General features: G+C 34.6%; 1 protein-coding gene across 2 annotated transcripts in view; it reads left to right on the top strand.

Moving 5' to 3' along the window:
* Positions 1 to 18,937, top strand: part of TTBK2 (tau tubulin kinase 2) — a 98,714-nt gene that overhangs the window by 43,586 nt on the left and 36,191 nt on the right. For both annotated transcript variants that reach the window (XM_051621364.1, XM_051621365.1), the window contains exons 6-8: positions 40 to 144; positions 17,788 to 17,853; positions 18,375 to 18,467. In XM_051621364.1, the coding sequence (XP_051477324.1) occupies positions 40 to 144; positions 17,788 to 17,853; positions 18,375 to 18,467 (264 nt within the window). The remainder of the gene's footprint in view (positions 1 to 39; positions 145 to 17,787; positions 17,854 to 18,374; positions 18,468 to 18,937) is intronic.

Genomic DNA, 18,937 nt, shown 5'->3' with positions numbered 1-18,937 from the left:
TATATCTGTGTATCTGTCTATATTTGTTTTTCTTCCTAGTCTAACTTCGCAATGGGACGTTTTCCTAGCACCTGTAGGAAGTGTTATATGCTGGATTTTGGCTTGGCACGGCAATTTACCAACTCATGTGGGGATGTCAGACCAGTAAGATTTTTTCGCAGTTGTCAATTTGATGAATTGAATGTGGTAATATGCTGTCTTCTTTCTTCTGGAGTATAATGGAAGTTGTATTAAACTGGTAACTGATCTAAACTTGACAAACATATTCCAGATCAGAAATGCCATGAGATTTATTGATTATATTAAAAGATTTGCAGTTGGGAATTAATCAGGTTTCTGATTTTTGGCTTGACATAGAGGTGTAATCTGCGGGTTTTGTGAATAATCCATATTTTGGTTTGGAAAATCAAGCAACAAATAAGTTTTCTTTAAATAGAGTAATACACCAGAGCTGAATTTCACTTGGTATTATATATGGTGTTGAAAAAAGAAATATCTGTGTAGGAGAAGAAAGTCAAACACGAAACTGAATATATAATCTTCTTAAAAAGAAAGCTTGAATAATTAAAACAGTGTTAGGACACTAATTATCATATGTAACAGGACATAGCTAAGTGTGTAGTAGCTGTATTCCCATGTGATGCAGTCTGAAGAAAATTGTAGATAAAAGTGTATCAATGAGGGCATTACAAATTTAAGTACAGTAGAGCCTTCCTAATTCACTGGCAGGCAGTCCTTTTGTTAATTTCAAGGTTTGAAAATGAGCAAGTTAGTGACATGGTACAAGGTGATGTTTTAAAGAAATAGGTTTTCTTTTTTAAACCAGTTTAGTTTACATTTTGATGGTGGTACTGAATAATTCTCTAGTCAGTATCTAGCAATTTGAGCAGTAGAAGCCATCTCTGCAGGTTTTTCAATTTTATTTTGCCTAAAAGGTTATGAAAATGGAAAATTTTTGTGTGCAAGTTATGGGGTATGTGAATTAGTAAGGTAAATTAGCAGGGTTCTGCTGTACTCTATCTCTTCAGCCATAATGCTGGACACTGCAATGAAAGCAAAGAGCAGGGGAGACCAACAGAGTGGCTGCTGCTGTTGGAAAGGTGAGCTAAACATTTTAAGTAGTTTGTAATTTTTCTTTTTAGTTCTTGGTGTTCTTGTTGTGTTCTGTATGTTTGGCTGCATATAGTGTTTTTGTAACTGACCTGTAAGTTTGCAGAGAAAGCAATTCCCAAGATTCTGTAATTTTCATATATATATACACACCAATGGTAGTATTTTCAGGAAAAATCCATTATAACAACAGAAAGTTTAATATTTTTGTTATTCTTTTTTTGGTAACAACTCAGCTCTTGCCTTTTGTTTTTCATTGCAGTGCCCTACAATGTAACTGAAGTAATTCTTCAATTTAATCTCTAGAATTTTCTGACTATGTAATCCAAACTGGAGAGTGGCAGTGACAGGGAAAATAGTTTTATTTTTACTTAATAGTCAGAAATAGCTTTTGTATAGATAGCAACCATCCTGTTGGCCTTGCTTACTAATACAGTTTATTAATATTTTCATTAATGTGGTATGTGCTTCTCCCTAAGGCTATCCTTCTTCTAAAGTTCATTAGATTTCTTCAGCAGATACTGCAAATAACTTGGAACAATGTAAAAGCATGTACTTCAGGAAACATAGCAATCTGTTGGAAATAACCTGTTTCTTTTAGGGCAGATTATTAGATATTTTTTTTTATAAGCTTAGTTTTCTGTATGCCTGATTTAGGCAGAAATAATGCAGTTCAGTTGCGGTGGTACGTGTCATCCCTGAGTCCCTGCGTTTCCACAATGTGTTCTAAAAGAATCAGAAGTTCTGGAAATGGTGGTATCAGGTTTTAGTCCTTTGGCAGCTTTGTGTTTCCCCCAACACTAAGGAATTTCTGGTGGCCATAAATCTGTTTGTTCAACTCAAAAATACAGACCAGGCTTCCTGGGTTCTGTTGAAAGCAGAAAATTTTATGACAGGACTGTATTTCCCTCCAGAAATCACTGGCCAGCGCTACTGGCTGGCATATGCATTCCAACAGGTAAAGACAAGTTGAGTTAGCTTCAAGACTAGTAGAGAAGAAAGGTGTTCTGTAATTCTTTGAGGAAGTGCAGCTTAGGCTGGCAAGGGGTTTGAAACCAAAAGGCCATTACAAGAATAAATTATCATCAATTTGAAAGTATAAATCGTGTTTATATAGGTAGTATTCACTCAAATGAAGTTGAAACAAGAAGCTGAAAAAATGGTCCTGATGGTGAGGAAGACTGCTTTATTTTTTGAGATGAGGTCAAGAAACAAAGAGGAAATGAGAAATTTATCAAACCATAAAGTTACCCAGTGTTAAGTCGTAGTTAATTTCAGTACATTGTACCAAGCAGTTTCATACACCTTCGGTGTGATAAAGTTGTCTTGTTTCAGATCTGTTATAAAAAGAGGAATGCTGAAACTTAGGAATCCATGGTTTTATCCCAGTATTTGACTGAAGTGTGTGCTGGTGGCTACTGATACGTTCAACCATCCATTTGGACCCTTGTGCATTTCTGTTAAGCCTGTGTTTATGTTAGTCTGAATCTTTTATTTTGTCTCTTCTCTCTGGTTTCCTTTCTACATCCACTTCTTCATATTGCTTTGTTTCCAGTTAGACTCATCTCTCTTCTCCTTGCAGTTTTGGTGCCTACTGGAATAGTGCAATGCAACAAGTGAAATTTTCTTTGCTCTCAGTTTCCTTTCTTCACATCACTATGAAACCTGAACGTTTTCTGAAGGAGTGAGAGAAAAGAAGTTCAGGCTGTTGCAGCTCTGGATTGAATTATGGCTCATGACACGTAGAACATTTGAAGAATTTAGAGGTCTGATTCAAACTAGGCAATATTGAATTCATGTGAAATTTAGTTTTTCAAAAGCTCGGACATAATCAGTTTCAGATGGCTAGTAGAATATGCCTTGACATCATCATTGTTCACTCTCAAAACCCTCCTTGTCTGTCTTCATTCCAAGGCACACTGAAGATATAGGCTTTCTACAATTTTTTGTGGGATTAAAAAATGAAAACAAACATTTGTTTAGCTGCTTTCAAGAACAGTTTGAAATTATTTGTAAATTAAAAGGAACTAGCTACAAAACAGTCATCTAACATGAAGAATTTCAGCTTAAATTGATAATATACAGAAAGCTTCAAGTGGCTGAATGTAGGATCTTATATGGAAAGTAGTGACAATGTTTTAAGTACAGATTTTACTACAGATTTCGTATGATATGTTGGCAGTGAAGCTGACAAACAGGTAGCAGCACTAATGAGTCTGGAGAAATTTTGATTAAGTTCCAGCAATATTCCAATAGAAAATGTTTGTACAAACATTATAGTAGAATGAACATTCAGGTTAGAGAACTTACATATTTTTGATACTATTTGTAGGAATTACTTTTTTGTTTTACATTTTTATTACAGTAGTTCCCAAATGTACCTGTTTTCATTACAGAAAACGCATTGATGATAACAGACACTTCCCTAGTATGAACTTGGTTCTCCCTCATCCTTTCTGTGGTATACAGACCCATTCTGAACATTAGTTTCTTCACATGCACTTAGTGCCTATAACAGTTCTATAAGCTATGGTTTGAAGTCTCTCAGGCATCATATCAATTTAATTGCAGGGCTTTAATGAGTTATCATAGACTCTTTTTTGGACAAATTTTACAGTAGCATATGATCTGTTTGTGTTCACTGCAGTCTGTTATCTCGTCGTGCTTTTCTGTCTTCCTGAAATGGCTGCAGAATGAATTTAAAAGCACCTCTATCTTCCATGATAAATTAAATTACTCTTTAGAGTAAGTAGATGTTGTTACACCAAAAATGGCTCACAGGATTTTTGTGCACTGTAGGCAAACAAAGCCTGTGTTTAAGTACTGCTTATTTCCATTCAACTTGAGTGTAATCTATATTTTCTTCTTTGTGGGAACTCTAATTTATTGAATCCTCATTTGATTGTTGTTTATTGCTAGAGAGAAATTTAAAAATGAGACCTTTGAGATATTGACTAGAGTAAGAAAATCACCTCTCTGTAGTATCTTTGTGAATATCTTACCATGAATTCAAACTCAATGTGCTCTTCGTCTCCTTTCTTCTGTGCCAACAACTCAGTGCTACTTATGTTCCTAATCACTGCATGTGATACCATCTTCCTGTCACCAAGGCTTACTGACAGTTTTGACTTGGTGTGTCTTTACATTTAGTCTGTATATATATACCCTGATAGTGTTTTCTGTATAATATGCACAGACATTCATGTGTGTATTGGATGAGGCCTTGTGCAACCTGGTCTAGTGGGAGGTGTCCCTGCTGATAGCAGGGAGGTTGGAACCTGAAGATCTTTAAGGTCCCTTCCAACCTTTTACCCAGGCATGATCATTTTTAAGGCTCTTAATGATCTCTGCCTTTCATTCACAGTAAAGATGGCAACCTGCCTCCATTGCCTACTTCTGGATTTTTAAAGAAGGAAACTTCATTCTTTATTTCAGACTGTTTCTTATATTGGAAGGGAGATTCCTATAATCACCCAAACCCTCACCTTTCTCTTAAATCTTTGGAAACAAAACTGGAAATGTATAATTATTTTTTGTAGGACTTGGAAATAATCTTTGACCCTTAAACCTTCGAATACAGTCTTTTATGACTACAATTATTATTTAAGATTTTGATGGAAGGCATGTTTGATGATAAAAAGTGGAATTCAGTGTCTGTATAGAACTACACAAAGATGGAGATAATACTGCATAGGGAAAATACTATCTTTTAATACAAGAAACCATGAATGATAGGAAGTCTTATTTATACATGCACTGTGTACATATTGCTGGCTTCTTATTTTGAATTACTGAAAAAGTAGTTCCAACACTGCGCTTTCACTTTGGCTGTAACTAGTTGTTTTTTATAGGCAGGTTTGGAGGGAGGGTTTTTTCTTGTCAGTCTTACTTTCTTTCTGAGAAGTTATGGTGTCTCTTTAGATTTCTTACCTGAAAGAACAGTCAAAGCAGAGAGCTTAGGATGAAAAAGCCTTTTTTGAAGATCATCCGAGTAGTTCTGTGAAGGATTCCAGCAGTACTTCAGTATTAAAGGATCTCTCGAGTTCTACTGCCATACTTGTCAGATCCTAAGACATCTTGGTTTTGTTTTTGGAGATGTTGATAGTCTTTGTACTACCCATCTTAATGTCAGACTCCATGGTGATTTAGCACTGTTACAACCATGCTACCAGGGAGCCCATTCAGCTGTAGCTCCTCCTATCTAAATATTGTTTTGAAAAAATGCAGGCTTAATATAAAGAGCTTTTCAGAAAGTAGTATTTAAAGAACAGGAAGAGGGGTCCCAGATGAGTAGTTTGGTTGTTCAACACTTGTAGTGCTTACTGTATTTTCCATTGCATTTTGGAGTGTCACATGTGGGCTGTCTTCTTACAGAATTGAGGAGCAACCAGTTTTCAGCTCATTGCGCTGTTTTTTTTTTCCCCAGTGGGATTTGCAGTGGCATGATTTTTCATCCTTAGAATGGATTGTCTAAAATTACCTTCAATTGTTATGCAGGAGGCAGATGACTGATTTTTAAAGTAAAAAAAAAAAAGAGTTGAAGGACATATATAGTATTTTATCCACCAATAATATGACAGAATCTAAAAAATTGATTCTGAAGGTATTAATGTCTTCTTTATTTTCCCACATTTTTGTATCCATCAAACCATGTTTTTTAATAAAAGTGCAGAACTGTACAAAGCTTAAGCTTTTTAAGTCAGTGAGCAGTATTTTTCATACAAGCTACTGGTACAGGATGCACTAATTTTTGCATCTGAAGGACACAGATGTTTCACGTGAAGCGTCTGTTTTCGTAATTATCAGTTTGGTTTTCCTCATTTATCAACTTGTGAACCAAGCCAATGATGTGTTGTTTGGGTCATCCATTCTGTCTGACCCAAGCTTTTAGTATAAAGGATGGCATGGAGTTAAAGAGCAGAGATGTTCCTCCAGTTTTTAAATTGGGAATAAATTGCTACAAACATAGAGGTATGTGGGGTTTTTTTTAAAAACTACTATCATTTTCCTTCCTTATTCTTCCTGGTTTGCCTTGTACTTCTCTCATCACCTTTTTTTTCTCTTTACTTAACCTTCTTTTCTCATATTGCAGATGAAATAGCCTTTTTCCTCTAATTCTTTCTGCAGGACTATATTATTTCTTCCTCCAAAAATATCAGAACTTTTTTTCAGAACACAATAAAACAATACATCTCTAGGGTATTTCCCAAATATTTTAGTTGTAGATGTCTTCAATCTCTTCCCTACAAAGTGAATAAAGAGTTTCTAAGTCTTGTTTTTACACATCAACTATATAGGGGGTATGTGTTGTAAAGTTGGTAAAAAGTAGTAGAATTTATAATAACTGTAGTACAGCAACTGTTAGAGAAGGACTAATCTTTTCTGGTATTCCATAATAATTATCTGGACTGTAACTTTGAATTCAGCATTTTCCTAATGAGAAAAAATCACCCCTCTTTACAAAGAGGAGTAGGAGTTCATTTCAGGAAATTATCAGGAGTAATTTGAGAGGTGATTTTATATAATGAAAATATATGTTCTCAAGTTTTATTAGTCTGCCCCAGTGTTTCAACAGACTGGCAAAAGGAAATAGCTTTATTGTTCATCAGAAAGACCCAGAGCTGTTTTGTTTTTTTTTTAATTCTCTTTGATTATGCAGTCAGCAGAGACAGTTCCCCAGTTTTTTCAGATAATAGCCTTAAAATCAAATAGTTGTAGTTTTCCTATAGTATCATTTTACTACAGTGGTCTGCTTCAGTTGATAAATCTTCAAAACTGAAATAAAAATAGATTAGCATAAAAATATAAAGCAAAAAATATGCTTTGCAAACTTTTTCATGCTACAGATAGTTTTCTCCCAGGAGAATTAGTGTAAAATGAAGTATTTTTTAAACAGCTAATTTTGAAATAGTTTTATTTTTAAAAGTTGTCCTTTCTTGCAGTTGTCTGAATGACTGTTGTTTGTGAGGAGCTAACTCCAAAGAGAGAGGAATACAATATTTGTAAAATAAATTAATGTGTTGAAGAGAGTAGTGAAGGGCTGCAGTTCATTAAGTTGTGTGATCTGACACATTAGTGTTAGTACTTGTTAGAACTTTTCAGTGAGAAACAAACATTTGTTGCAATTTGTAGGATCATGAAGGATACAAGAAAGGAAGTAATGATGTGTATCGTAGCATTGCTTGAAAGTGTGTAGAATAATTCACATTTGATTGAAAGTGAGAGCTTATGTAATGCGATTTTATATTTTGTGTTCAATTTGCTTAACTTATTTTATTAGCTAAAGAACTTGAAGTCTGACTTTAATGTATCATGAAAAGAAATTAAAACTTTTCAGATGAAAGCTTGAATGCAAATGTCATGTTCTAGATGTAGGCAGTACTAGCATTATGTGCCTTAGAGTACAGATGAAAGGTGCCTTTTCTGCCTCTTACCTAGCCTGTATATTGTATATTCACTTGGAGTAAAAGGAAGAGTTACAACTCTTGCAGATAAAGTATTCTGAAATGTATTCACTCTTTACCGTATGACTCACTATTTACAGTGAGTAGTTTTGATCTTTTTTTTTTTTCTGTGCATAGATACATGTTCATTGAAGATCTACTACTATTTTATTAGAATGAAATTGTTCTGAACATCTGAATGTTGTATCTAAACAGAAGAATATCAGTCTGTAAAATAGTCTGTTCTAACCTGTGAAAAACATGTAAACAAATGGCACATGAAAGAAGTTCTCTGCACCTGTGCTACTGTTATTTTTGCTTGGCACATAGTCTGATCTCATAATTTTGGGAAACCTTGAGCGACAATATGTGTGTAACTGGGAATAGGATAAAGAATATGGAAACTCGGGCAGTGGTATGTGTATGGGCATCAGAAACTAAATTTTACATGTTGGGGCCAGTACTAGGATGCAGGTATTTGGGGCAGATATAGAATTAAGTTCTAGAATGAAAGTTGATAAGGAAACAATCATTAGTGGGAGGAACCATGTCTGGTGATGGGAAAAGACAAAAATCCTTATGGGAAGGAGAACAAAAACTGCTGGGGATTATGTAGGCTGTTAAAAGAAGGGAGGAAACAGGGGCAGGGGAATAAATTGTTGGAGAGAATAAGCCAATAATTGAATTAATTGTTTAGATAAGAATTGATTACTGCCAAGCAGGGTAATTAGAATTTAATTGTGGGGATACTCTCTCTAATCATTAGGCAAATATATTTAGCAGGATGAAAATTTAGTGTATTTATGAGTCTACTGTTCTTTTTACTTTTTGAGAGTGTTATCAAAAGGTTAATTTTACCAACCATTTTGTTTCACGTTGTCCTAGTGATAGCTGAAGTAATTAGTACTAGCATCTGTCTTTTCCTGAGACAAAGAATAGACTATTCTTTTGGAATGTAAACCTAACTTCATGCAGCCTTCAGTTTACATGTCGCTATTTACATGGTGATAATGGAAAGTGAAGGTGTCAGCTGTGGTACAGAAATAGAAAACCTTGGGGGACAAACTCTGAAGGACATTTGTATCCTTAACGTCATCAGTATTACAGCTGGCTCATGGGCACTTGTCATCAGGCCTGTTTTGAAGTAAATGTTAACCAAAACTGTTCTTAGAGGCACTATTAAATTGAATATAAAGAAAGCAAAACAAAAGCAAAGAGAAGCCACTAATCTTTGCTCTTAAACAGATTAACCTTTACAAATGAATTTGAGGTAATAATTTTTTAAAAATCCATGGCTTAACCATCATGTATTATCAGAGGTCTGAGTTTTGTGGTCTTTTATTTTTGTGGAATTCAGGTTACAAGTAACCGAATTGTATTTGTTTTACAAAGAAGGTAGCATAATACATATGCATGCTGAGCTGACAGAGCTAGGGAAAAACACCATTAAAAACTATCCAGAAGAAGATGGTGTTTAGACATAACCTTTTTATCTAAAGCATCTAAAGCCCAATTTGGTGCTTACTTTGGAATGTGGGCTGCTTCTTCCTACCTAGTGTTAGGAGTTATCTAACCTAGGATTGCTTCTTCCCCTTCTCCCTCCCTCTTTCCTCCTGCCTTTCTCAGTGACTGGATTTTAGGTCATGCTTCAGTTTTTATTTAAACAAAATGAAGAGCTTTGACAGAGTTCTCACCCTCATAGGTTTGTTTAGCATGACCCTAATTTCATGTTTCTAAACTTTCCTGTATTTATTTCAAATCAGAAAAGAAAACAAAAGTACATTCTTTTATCATATATTGAGGAGGTTTACAGTACCTTGGATCTAACTTACTAGATTTTTTTTTTACTTGGAAATTTGAAATCTTAAACCTTGTCAAGCTGACAAGTCCTGATTTTAGAAAAACTAGGAAATGTTGCACTGATTTTTCTGATAAGCTTTTCCTTAAAGGAGTCACCAAACTCTTACTCCAAACATCAACAAAAGTATTCAAATCCAAATGAGACGGTATCTACCAAAATTATGTGTTACTCATGTTCTTTAGTGGTGATCTGTCAGTAACAAAATTCTCTCCTCACTCCTGCTGTAAAAGCAATTGTGAATGGGAATGTATAGATCTTTGTATTATCTAGGAAGCAGTTACAAACCTATTCACATTAAACAATGAACGTGTTATTCTATTCAAGTGTTTATGTAAAAAATCGGGTAAATGCTGCTTGCCTTTATTCCATTCCCTCAGCTTCTGAGAATTTTCAAGCAAATGAGTATTTATCTTCAGGTTTCACCTGAATTCTTAAGAAAATCTGAACAAACTCAAGAAAAACCCAAAACAAAACACAATAAATGAGGAAACAAGCCTCTGTACAGAGTGCTGCGAAGAATTGTCTTGATAAATATCCAAGCAGAGTATTAAATACATTTTGAAAGCTTTTGAAGTCTATTGTACTTTAGTTAAATATAGGGATAGAAGTTATAAATTTCTTGTGTGTTCTTATTTGGTTTGTTGTTGGTTTTTTTTACTTGATGAAGATTTGGGAATGCTTATGCATTTGAATTGCATGGTGTTTCTTGTGTTTCTTTTTTTATTGTTCTGGATTGTCCGGATTGCTGAGGAGGACTAGAGAATACTTCCATCTTATTCTACTTTGCCTCCTGTAATCTTGGCAGATGAATTGCAAGTTGTTTGTTTCTGTGTTTGGAAGAGAACATAGTTTTTATGGTACTGAAAGAGTGGAAGGTGTATCCAGTAAGTGCTTTTTACGATAAGCAAAAAAGTGGGATAATTTTAAAAACTAGAGGAGTGATTGTGAAGCTAAACTGTTGTAAGAGAAAATCTTCTGGCTTTTCTGAAGGCTGTTTGGACCTACAGACTGCTTAAAGGTGGATTGCTCATGTATATTGCTCCATCTCCTTTTCCAGTAAATGCTGTTACAGCCCCATCTGCAAACACTGATATTGCTATAAGAAACAAGTCTGAGCAGTGGTCCACAGATAGTACTGACTAAAACTGGTGCAGTTTTCTATATTTGCCCCAGTGCCACTGGTGATTTAGAATTTGGGTGGGTAACTACACCTGAATAATACCTTGTCTGCATGCATTTGTTATTAATAAGAGTTTATATACTGGAAGTTGTTCAAGGATAGCTACTGAACATTGCATATGGATTAAAATTTGGATTAAATTGAGATCACCTGTTAAGTTTAAATGATTGGCAGTACTTTGACCCACTCCAGAAAATTGTGAAATTTATCAGGTTCTGGTTTTACTTAAAGAGCAGTAAGATACAGTGTATCTTCAGGATTTCCTGGATACATTCTTTGCTTTGAGTGATACAGATCAAAGCAAAATCCAAAGACAACTAAGACATGTTTTATGAGTACAGTACTAAATGGCAGTGGATTATATGAAAAGAGTGTGGAGAAATAGAGATGTATAGGATATTCAGCTGCCAAATAATGCAGTAAGCCTCTGAAAACAGATTTGGAAACTATTTACTGTATATTCTTTGTTTCTAAAGTAAACATTTTTATCAGTAAATCATGATTCAGAAATAGTGTTGGAAGTGAGGACTGGGGTAATATTTTGGAAACCTAACTATTGCTTCCTTTTATACCCCACTTCTGCCTTTCCATGTCAACAAAATTAAATTTTGTGCATTTTGCTACTGTAGAACAATGAAAATGTCTAAACGTTTTTAGCGTTTCTTCATTAAATCTGCATAAATTAGGCTACATTGCATATATTTTTGGAAATAGATATGGTTTGCAAGATTTCCTTCTAAATTCTGAGCCAAGCATTTGATAGTTGATAGCTTTTAAAAAAATAAATTACTTTAAAGAAAACGGATTTGTTTCAGTAAATGGAGTTCTGTTGCAGAGTCTATGATTAATTATTACAGCTTTTTCTTTATAAATTCCAGTTCTGCAGCAAAGAAATTACTGTATAATATCAGAGCAATTCAATGCAAGGTGTGGACATACAGCCTCATTCTTAAATAACCTGTATGTACTTATTAATTCTTTCCCTAAGTCAACAAAGACTGGAGCTTAATTAATTTTTATATTTCTTTTACTTTTTTTTCCCCCTTAAATCCCAGGAGATACTGAAGATGATTTAGATTTTTATGTCAAGATGTCCTACTTGGAAATGGTTATTTGATGGACAGACTAAGCCAAGAATCCTTTGTTGTTTTTTTAAGCAGGAATTTGTGTGGGTTGAGTGATGATATTAGTTATTTGAGGTTCCATTTCAGAATTAGTGATAACTTTATAAGGAGGACAAGGGGGTTAGTTTGGAGATGTTTGAGCAGACATTTGTATTTGTATAAAGAGATTAAAATAACTATTGAATTGTTAAGTTTCAAAAGCTTTTGAAGTCATGTATAGCTGTGATACACCTACCAGCATAACACTGTTTCTTTGTCTGCCATAATCTCCTTCAGGGAGATTACTTAAGGTACAATCTTATAATGTATATATGTAGCATTTTCAGCGTCCACTGGACATGACCCTTGCAAGTTTGATTGTATTACTGACAAAGAAGAAATGAAGGAAATCAGTGTTATAGACAGCTGGTGTCTTGTGTGTCATAGTACAAGGTGAAGAACGTAGCTAGTGTATTAATGTAAAAGATGAAAAAAGAGCATTATAGAATCATAGGCTCAGAATGGTTAAGGTTGGAAGGGATCTTAAAGATCATCAGGTTCTAACCTCCCTACTATGAGCAGGGACACCTCACACTAGATCAGGTTGCACAAAGCCTCTTCCAACCTGGCTTTAAACACCTCTCTGTAGCCTTGTTGTAGACGGCCACCAAATTGGTCAAGCATGATTTGCCCTTAGTAACAGTTGACTGTCACCAATCACCTCCTTATTTTCCCTGTGCCTTAGCAGATTTTCTAGGAGGATCTGTGCCGTGATCTTGCCAGGCACAGAGGTGAGACTGACCGGCCTGTAGTTGTCCAGGTCTTCCTTTTATCCCTTTTTAAAAATAGGAGCTATATTACCTTTTTTCCAGACAATGGGAACCTCACCAGACTGCCATGACCTCTCCAATATGATGGACAGAGGGTTAGCAACTGCATCTACCAGCTCCCTCAGGACCCGTAGATGGACCCCATCAGGTCCCATAGACTTTTTATGAATTGCCTTAGAAAGTGTCATAAATAGAATGGATGTACAGATTTCACGTGGGTTGATATTATTTTGTATCATCTCTATGGAATGTTTTTGCAATAATTAAATGGAATTAAAACCTTAAGAAAATAATGTGTGGGGATTTTTTTGGGAGGAATTTTCCTTGTTATTTGGTGTTTGGGGGATTTGGGTAAAAATTTTTTAACAATTTTAAATCTGTTAAGATCCTATCTGAAGGAACAAGGTAAAAATAGTTGAAATATGAAAGAGTTTTAATTTTTATGATACAATATTTTGTAATTGTTGGAGTATATTGGGTTTTTTTTTTTCACCCTTCCTGTACTGTTCAGAATGCTGGTGTCATATCCAAACAATCATTAAACAATGTAATTCAGAAATTCTGGTGTGCTCTATAGCTGTTCTATATTCTAATACAGCAGTTTATTTATTTTCTATAGAATTGATAGATGCTCAGGATAATGGGCTGTAGTGGTTCTTAAAAAAGGAGAGAAACAGTTGTTCTACTGAGATTTTATATTATCTTTGAAAAAAAATAAAGTTATTCTATGAATGGTGAAACTTACTGCTTTTCTGTGATTTTGTGTGCTGCTGCCCTTATGCCCTCCACATCTCTTGGTATTTTCAGCTTCATGCTGCACCCTACCTTTCTGACCAGGACATAGTTGCAGTTTTAAGACCAGGTGTGTGTTTACTTGCCATCTAAAGTAAAGAAGGAAAAGCATGGTATTTTTTGTACATCAGCTTGCTTGAGACCTTTTGCTTCTGATCCTTAGTTGAAAATAAATCTACTATTGACATGTCTACTATTGGATTGATGCAACTCTTTAATGTATGGTATTATAAATACTAAATATTATATGTACAAAACAACAAAAAATTAAAGTGTCAATTCTCCAGTCTGCTGAGAGCACAGGACTTCCCATAAAGCAGAACAATTGTAACAGTTTTACTTATGGAGATAGATAAAGCAATATTCTGCTGTATGGGAAAATTCTCTGCCAGCACATTAGCTGGCTTACATAGGTAGTCTTCCTCTTACAGTAATTTCTGCTTCAGCTTCTGGTAGAAGAAGAGGAAAGATTGCACAAGGCAAAGCAAACATACACATGGGCAGATTTATCCTGTGTGATTTTTCATTGCAGTAAGTTCAGGTTTGTGACAGTAGGTTTTTACCACCTCCAGCCTGCCAGACTTTTTGTCTACTCATGAATCAGCTTTGGAACAATTGCCATTTTCAGCTACTGCATCAAGTTGTCTAAGCAAATACTCCAGACTGAACACTGAGTAGCTCAGGAGATGATTGATGTATTAAACATTGTTATCTTAGAGCTGGTGATGCTCTTTGTGGCATGGGTGGTTCGAGTTAAATTTTCATGAACTCACAATAGCCAAATTTAATTGTACTGTCAGATGTTAACTTGGCTTGTTACCCAGCTTCTGCTGAAACCTAGGAAGCATAGGATCAGACAGCTGCACTCAATTTTGTGAAATCACTTCTGCTTAGGTAGATCTGAGTCCAAATAATGTATCATACTGACAACTGGTACGAGATGGGTCAACAGAGTTTGAAGTGCAAGCACTCTGTTATCAGTGTCTAATGTATTTTTTACATAGTAGTAAAAGTCTGGGTTTGAAGAGCTGTATGCATGGTAAAAACTAATTGAGATGTATAATACAGTGTAATGGCAATTGCATCCTTACCAAGTCAATCCCTGAATTTTTTATTTGCTTTTCACTGGTACTAACATATGGTAGGCATTAAATTAGATTGCAAAACCTATGACCACAAAAAAAAAAGGAGAGATGGTAGTGTGAGTTATTGAAACCTTTTGGTATGAAAAACAGTACCAAAGAATTGTAACTGTGTATGTGTATAGTCCCAATCCTGGAAATATATTCCTGTTGGGTAAAAGAACTAGGAAACTGACTTTTCAAAGGGAGAAGATAAGGAAGATTCTTCCTTTAACATAGGAAAATATGGGTAATGTAGGTGGCTGCTTCTCTAACCACCCTGCTTGTGCACTTCAGAACTCGGCTTTAGAGGCAGCACCAGGAAGGTGAGGTTCACTGCTTGAGATGGTTTCTCAATCCAAAACCTTAAGACACATAAGAATTTTCAGTTCTTGCCTGACTGATAGGAAGAACCATGGTGCACGTCAGATATTATCTAATTTTTTTTTAAATTTAAATTTCATGTTTTAAAATTAATATTTCATGTTTATTATCTAGTTTATGTGGCTGCAGTAAAAAAGTTAACTTTTTGCTCTGCAAACCTTTCCAACATTACCCAAGGCATTTCTCTTTTCTCTAGAACTAAACTGAGCTAAGGAGTGTGATTTGCATCTTCCACAGCCCCTCTAAAGAAGCAACAGTCATTAGCAAGTTTGTAGTATGGTGTCTCCCAGGAATCTGCAAACCTGTATTCTTAGAGGAAATAGTTCACTGTTCTAGCAACTCCTAATTTTCTGCATGTAGTATTCTGCAGGGCAGCCTCCAAAGGAAACTGATGTCTACCTTGATGTATAGAAAAATTAGTCACAGAAAAATAACTCTTAAAATGTAAGAGTTACATATGCTCTTAAGTCAAATTTATTCAAACTGCACTCTTAAGACAAAAGGGTTTAAATATCCTTGTTGGGATAAAGAATTTGGAATTAATTTAATCAATTATATCCATGCACTTTTTTTTTTCTTACCCAGTCAGGTGTTTCTTAGATAATTTAAGTCATATTAGAGCAAGTAATTTCACAGAAATGTCTGAGGATGGCAGTCACTTTGGCATTCAAAAGAAATTGAGTTACACAATAAATTTCCTGATATGGCCTTTTCTCCCCAGGACAGAACAGGAATAGGACAGATTGTTAGTTTTTGCAAACTGGGTGGGATCATTTAGATTTAATATGTAATTTCTTACATTATTATTATTATTATTATTATTATTATTATTATTATTATTATTATTATTATTTTATTATTATTTTATTATTTTATTATTATTATTATTATTTCCTTGTCAAGCAACTGGAATGTTTTTGTGCTAGTTACCAAGTAGAAATTGAAGTTGTTACCCTAGGAATTAAAGCCTCATTTTGTTCTAGTGTCCATAATTTTCTTTCACTATTCTCAGAAGAATGGAAATATTTAACTTAGTAAAACTGAATTAAGTCCTTCCTCTTTAACATGCAGAGGCTGGAGACAGCAAGTATTTGGTTTCATCTTCTGAAACTTTATGCTCTTGGGATTTACTGAAGTTAAACTCTCAGTGCCCTTCTGAAGAAGTGTTATTCATTAAACTGAATATTTTTCAAGATTTTTCTATTTTCATTGTCTTCACAGTGATGCAATATTATTCTTACTTGGATGGTTTGCCAGTCTTCAGAACTGTTAAGGAGCTTTAATTCCTTTTTAAAAAAAATTTAGTTTCTCCTGAAATTTAGCAGTTCCAAAGTATTTTGAGCTAGTTTTATTATAATTGCATGGTACTGTGAAATTTATGCAACTACAGTGTTATGCTTCATTTCAGGGTCATGTTCAGTGTGGACTATTTTCTGCTTATAAGATTTAAGATAGCAATTCAATTGTCTGTCCTGCCTGAACGCAAAATGTGTTCAAAACACCATTTAAACTTTATGATAATGTGCAAAACCTAAGATTTATGGAATATAATCTGAGAATCTGTTAATGTTAACAACATTGTAGAAAATATTCTCCACCATAACTAAAACTGGTTCAGCTCTAATTGTTCCACTCTAGCAGACATTGATTATATGGGCTGTTGAATCCTTTTCAAAGATATTGCTGCATCATCCTGCTGGATTTCATTGATAGGGTTATTGACAGTAATGGCAGCTCCTGAGGTACTTAAATGATAACTCTTGGTGTAGTGTTTCTTGGTGGATATGAAGAAATTATACCTATCAATGTTTAGGTGGGGAGAGACTGAAATGTTTTATCTTAATAGGGTAGTAATTTGGTATTGTGGTTATCTTTGTGTGTATCTCAAACCAGACTTTTTGATGTATTGTGCAAAATTGTTCAAAATCTTAAAAACAGTTTTGAGACTGAGGCAGGCAGATAAGTCATCAATACAATAAGTAAAAGTCAGAGGTGAGGAAGATAATGTGTGTTTCTTGCATTCACTGTTACAGGAAACAAAAAGAAAAATTGATTGGGAAGATAAGACTGTGTTAATGAAAGCAAATTTAGCACTTGTGGCAGTTATCTCTCTATAGGACGATAGTTAAGGGGTAGGATGAGTTGGATATCTGTCTTAAGCACCACGGCTTGATTGTTTTTTGGGTCTTTTAAATTTTATTTGTAAATCTGTACTAAGGATGACTCATCAAATATATAATTATTTTTGTAACTTTATTTTTTTTTAGGAAAGAAGGATGGGAAAGTATATTCTATGGTTATAAAACACCAACTGGCTTATGATCATACACTATCGAGAATGTCAGGGAGGAAATGCCAGTATTCAGAAACTAGAAAAGAAAGATTTTTAATTTGTGCCTGTAGTGCAGCCCTTGCTATTTGTTACTCAGCCACAGCTTTGAGACCTACCTGTGGCTTTCTCTGCTTTTGGAATTTATAAAAAAATGTATTGGTTTGCTAGTTTAGAAAATAGTTTGGGAAAGTGTTGCTAGCACGTTTCAATAAATGTCTGGTTGTTTATGCATACCACGTAATACTGGTGTATTTGAGCGAAGTGGAAGAAATCATTGTGGTTTAGATACTCTCAGAATGATAAAACCCAAACTTCTAATAGTTAAAACCAAGAAATTATTTCATTATTGAAGGGGAAAGAGGAATAGCTCTGCCATATAGCTTGATTGAGGGATGAGGTAACAGAAATTAAAGCCTGTGGAGACCAAAATGACATAGAGATAGTTTAGAAAGCTATGACATATGCCATTTTGTGATGCCTATTTGGTTTTCCACTTTATCTTGTAGAAACACAGCAAATTTAAGTAAAACAAGTCTCAAATGATATTTGTTGTGGTTCCATACTGACTTTCTAGTCAGAGGGTTTATTTCTAACAATGAGAATCTGAGAATCTTTTTCTGTTCTTTGACAGCCACGAGCTGTCGCTGGTTTTCGAGGAACAGTACGATATGCATCTATCAATGCTCACAGAAACAGGGTGAGTATCTCACTCTGTATCATATCCATGTCATGTAGCTGAAAGCATTCAATCATGCTGTTGCTATTGATTTCCTTTTTTTTATTCTTGTGTGTATATTTATAATGTAGAAATTAATATTTATGAATTTTGGGGAAGGCATCAGTTGAATAAAAGTAATCTTGTTGTAGAAATAACAGGGGTTTCAATAGCAACCTTTGGTGTCCAGTTGTATTGTAAGTTAATAAATTAAAAGCTGAAGTTACTGAGTTTCATAAAAGATGTCATATACTAAGGAAATCTTAATAAACAGCTCTTCCAGTATAGCGACTTGCAGTGTTATTTTAACACACTTCATCTTCTGTTTTGTTTATCTTCTGTGGAAATTTGCTTGTATGTTTCTACTCTAAATACTTGCTGGATTTCATTATATGAACTTGGGTTGCAGCATTGATTATAATAATTTTTATATATAACGATTTAAGTTTCCAGAGCAGTGAAGAGTCTCATGGGTGCATTTGAATAATGTTTCTTTTTCACAGGAAATGGGTCGGCATGATGACCTCTGGTCCCTGTTCTACATGTTGGTAGAATTTGTGGTTGGGCAACTGCCTTGGAGAAAAATAAAAGATAAGGTAAACCTAAAAGTGAAAATAAGAGCACAAGGGAGATTTGCTTCTGGATTGCAAGCGAATGCTATGATCAAGATTCTTCTAAGAATAAACAGTTAATTAATTTTAGCATTGAATTTTCCAGTGTTTTCTAGTGTTAGTTCTCATTGCTAGTTTCTTGGTATAAAAAGCAATCAAGTTTTATGAACTTATCTAGGCACGTAGTGGATTGTGTTTGCAAATGTTTTAAAAGGCAAAAGTAAGAATGTATATGCCACTTACTCAATTTTCCTGTTTTCACTTGAATACTTTTTGATTTCACTTACAAAACATTTAGAATTTCTTATTTATTTGGACTATTTGTGCAATGAGATTTCTAATTTGCTGATGAACAAATGTGAATCAGTCAATATGCAGTGATGCCTCATAGGTGAGGTATATGAGGAAGCTATGTCTACTTAGTCTACTATTACTTCTTTCAGCTTTTGAAATTA

Source organism: Apus apus, chromosome 5 (genome assembly GCF_020740795.1).
Source record: "Apus apus isolate bApuApu2 chromosome 5, bApuApu2.pri.cur, whole genome shotgun sequence".
Taxonomy (NCBI): Eukaryota; Metazoa; Chordata; class Aves; order Apodiformes; family Apodidae; genus Apus; species Apus apus.
Note: the sequence above shows the minus strand (reverse complement) of the source record. Positions and strands in the feature narration are given on the sequence as shown.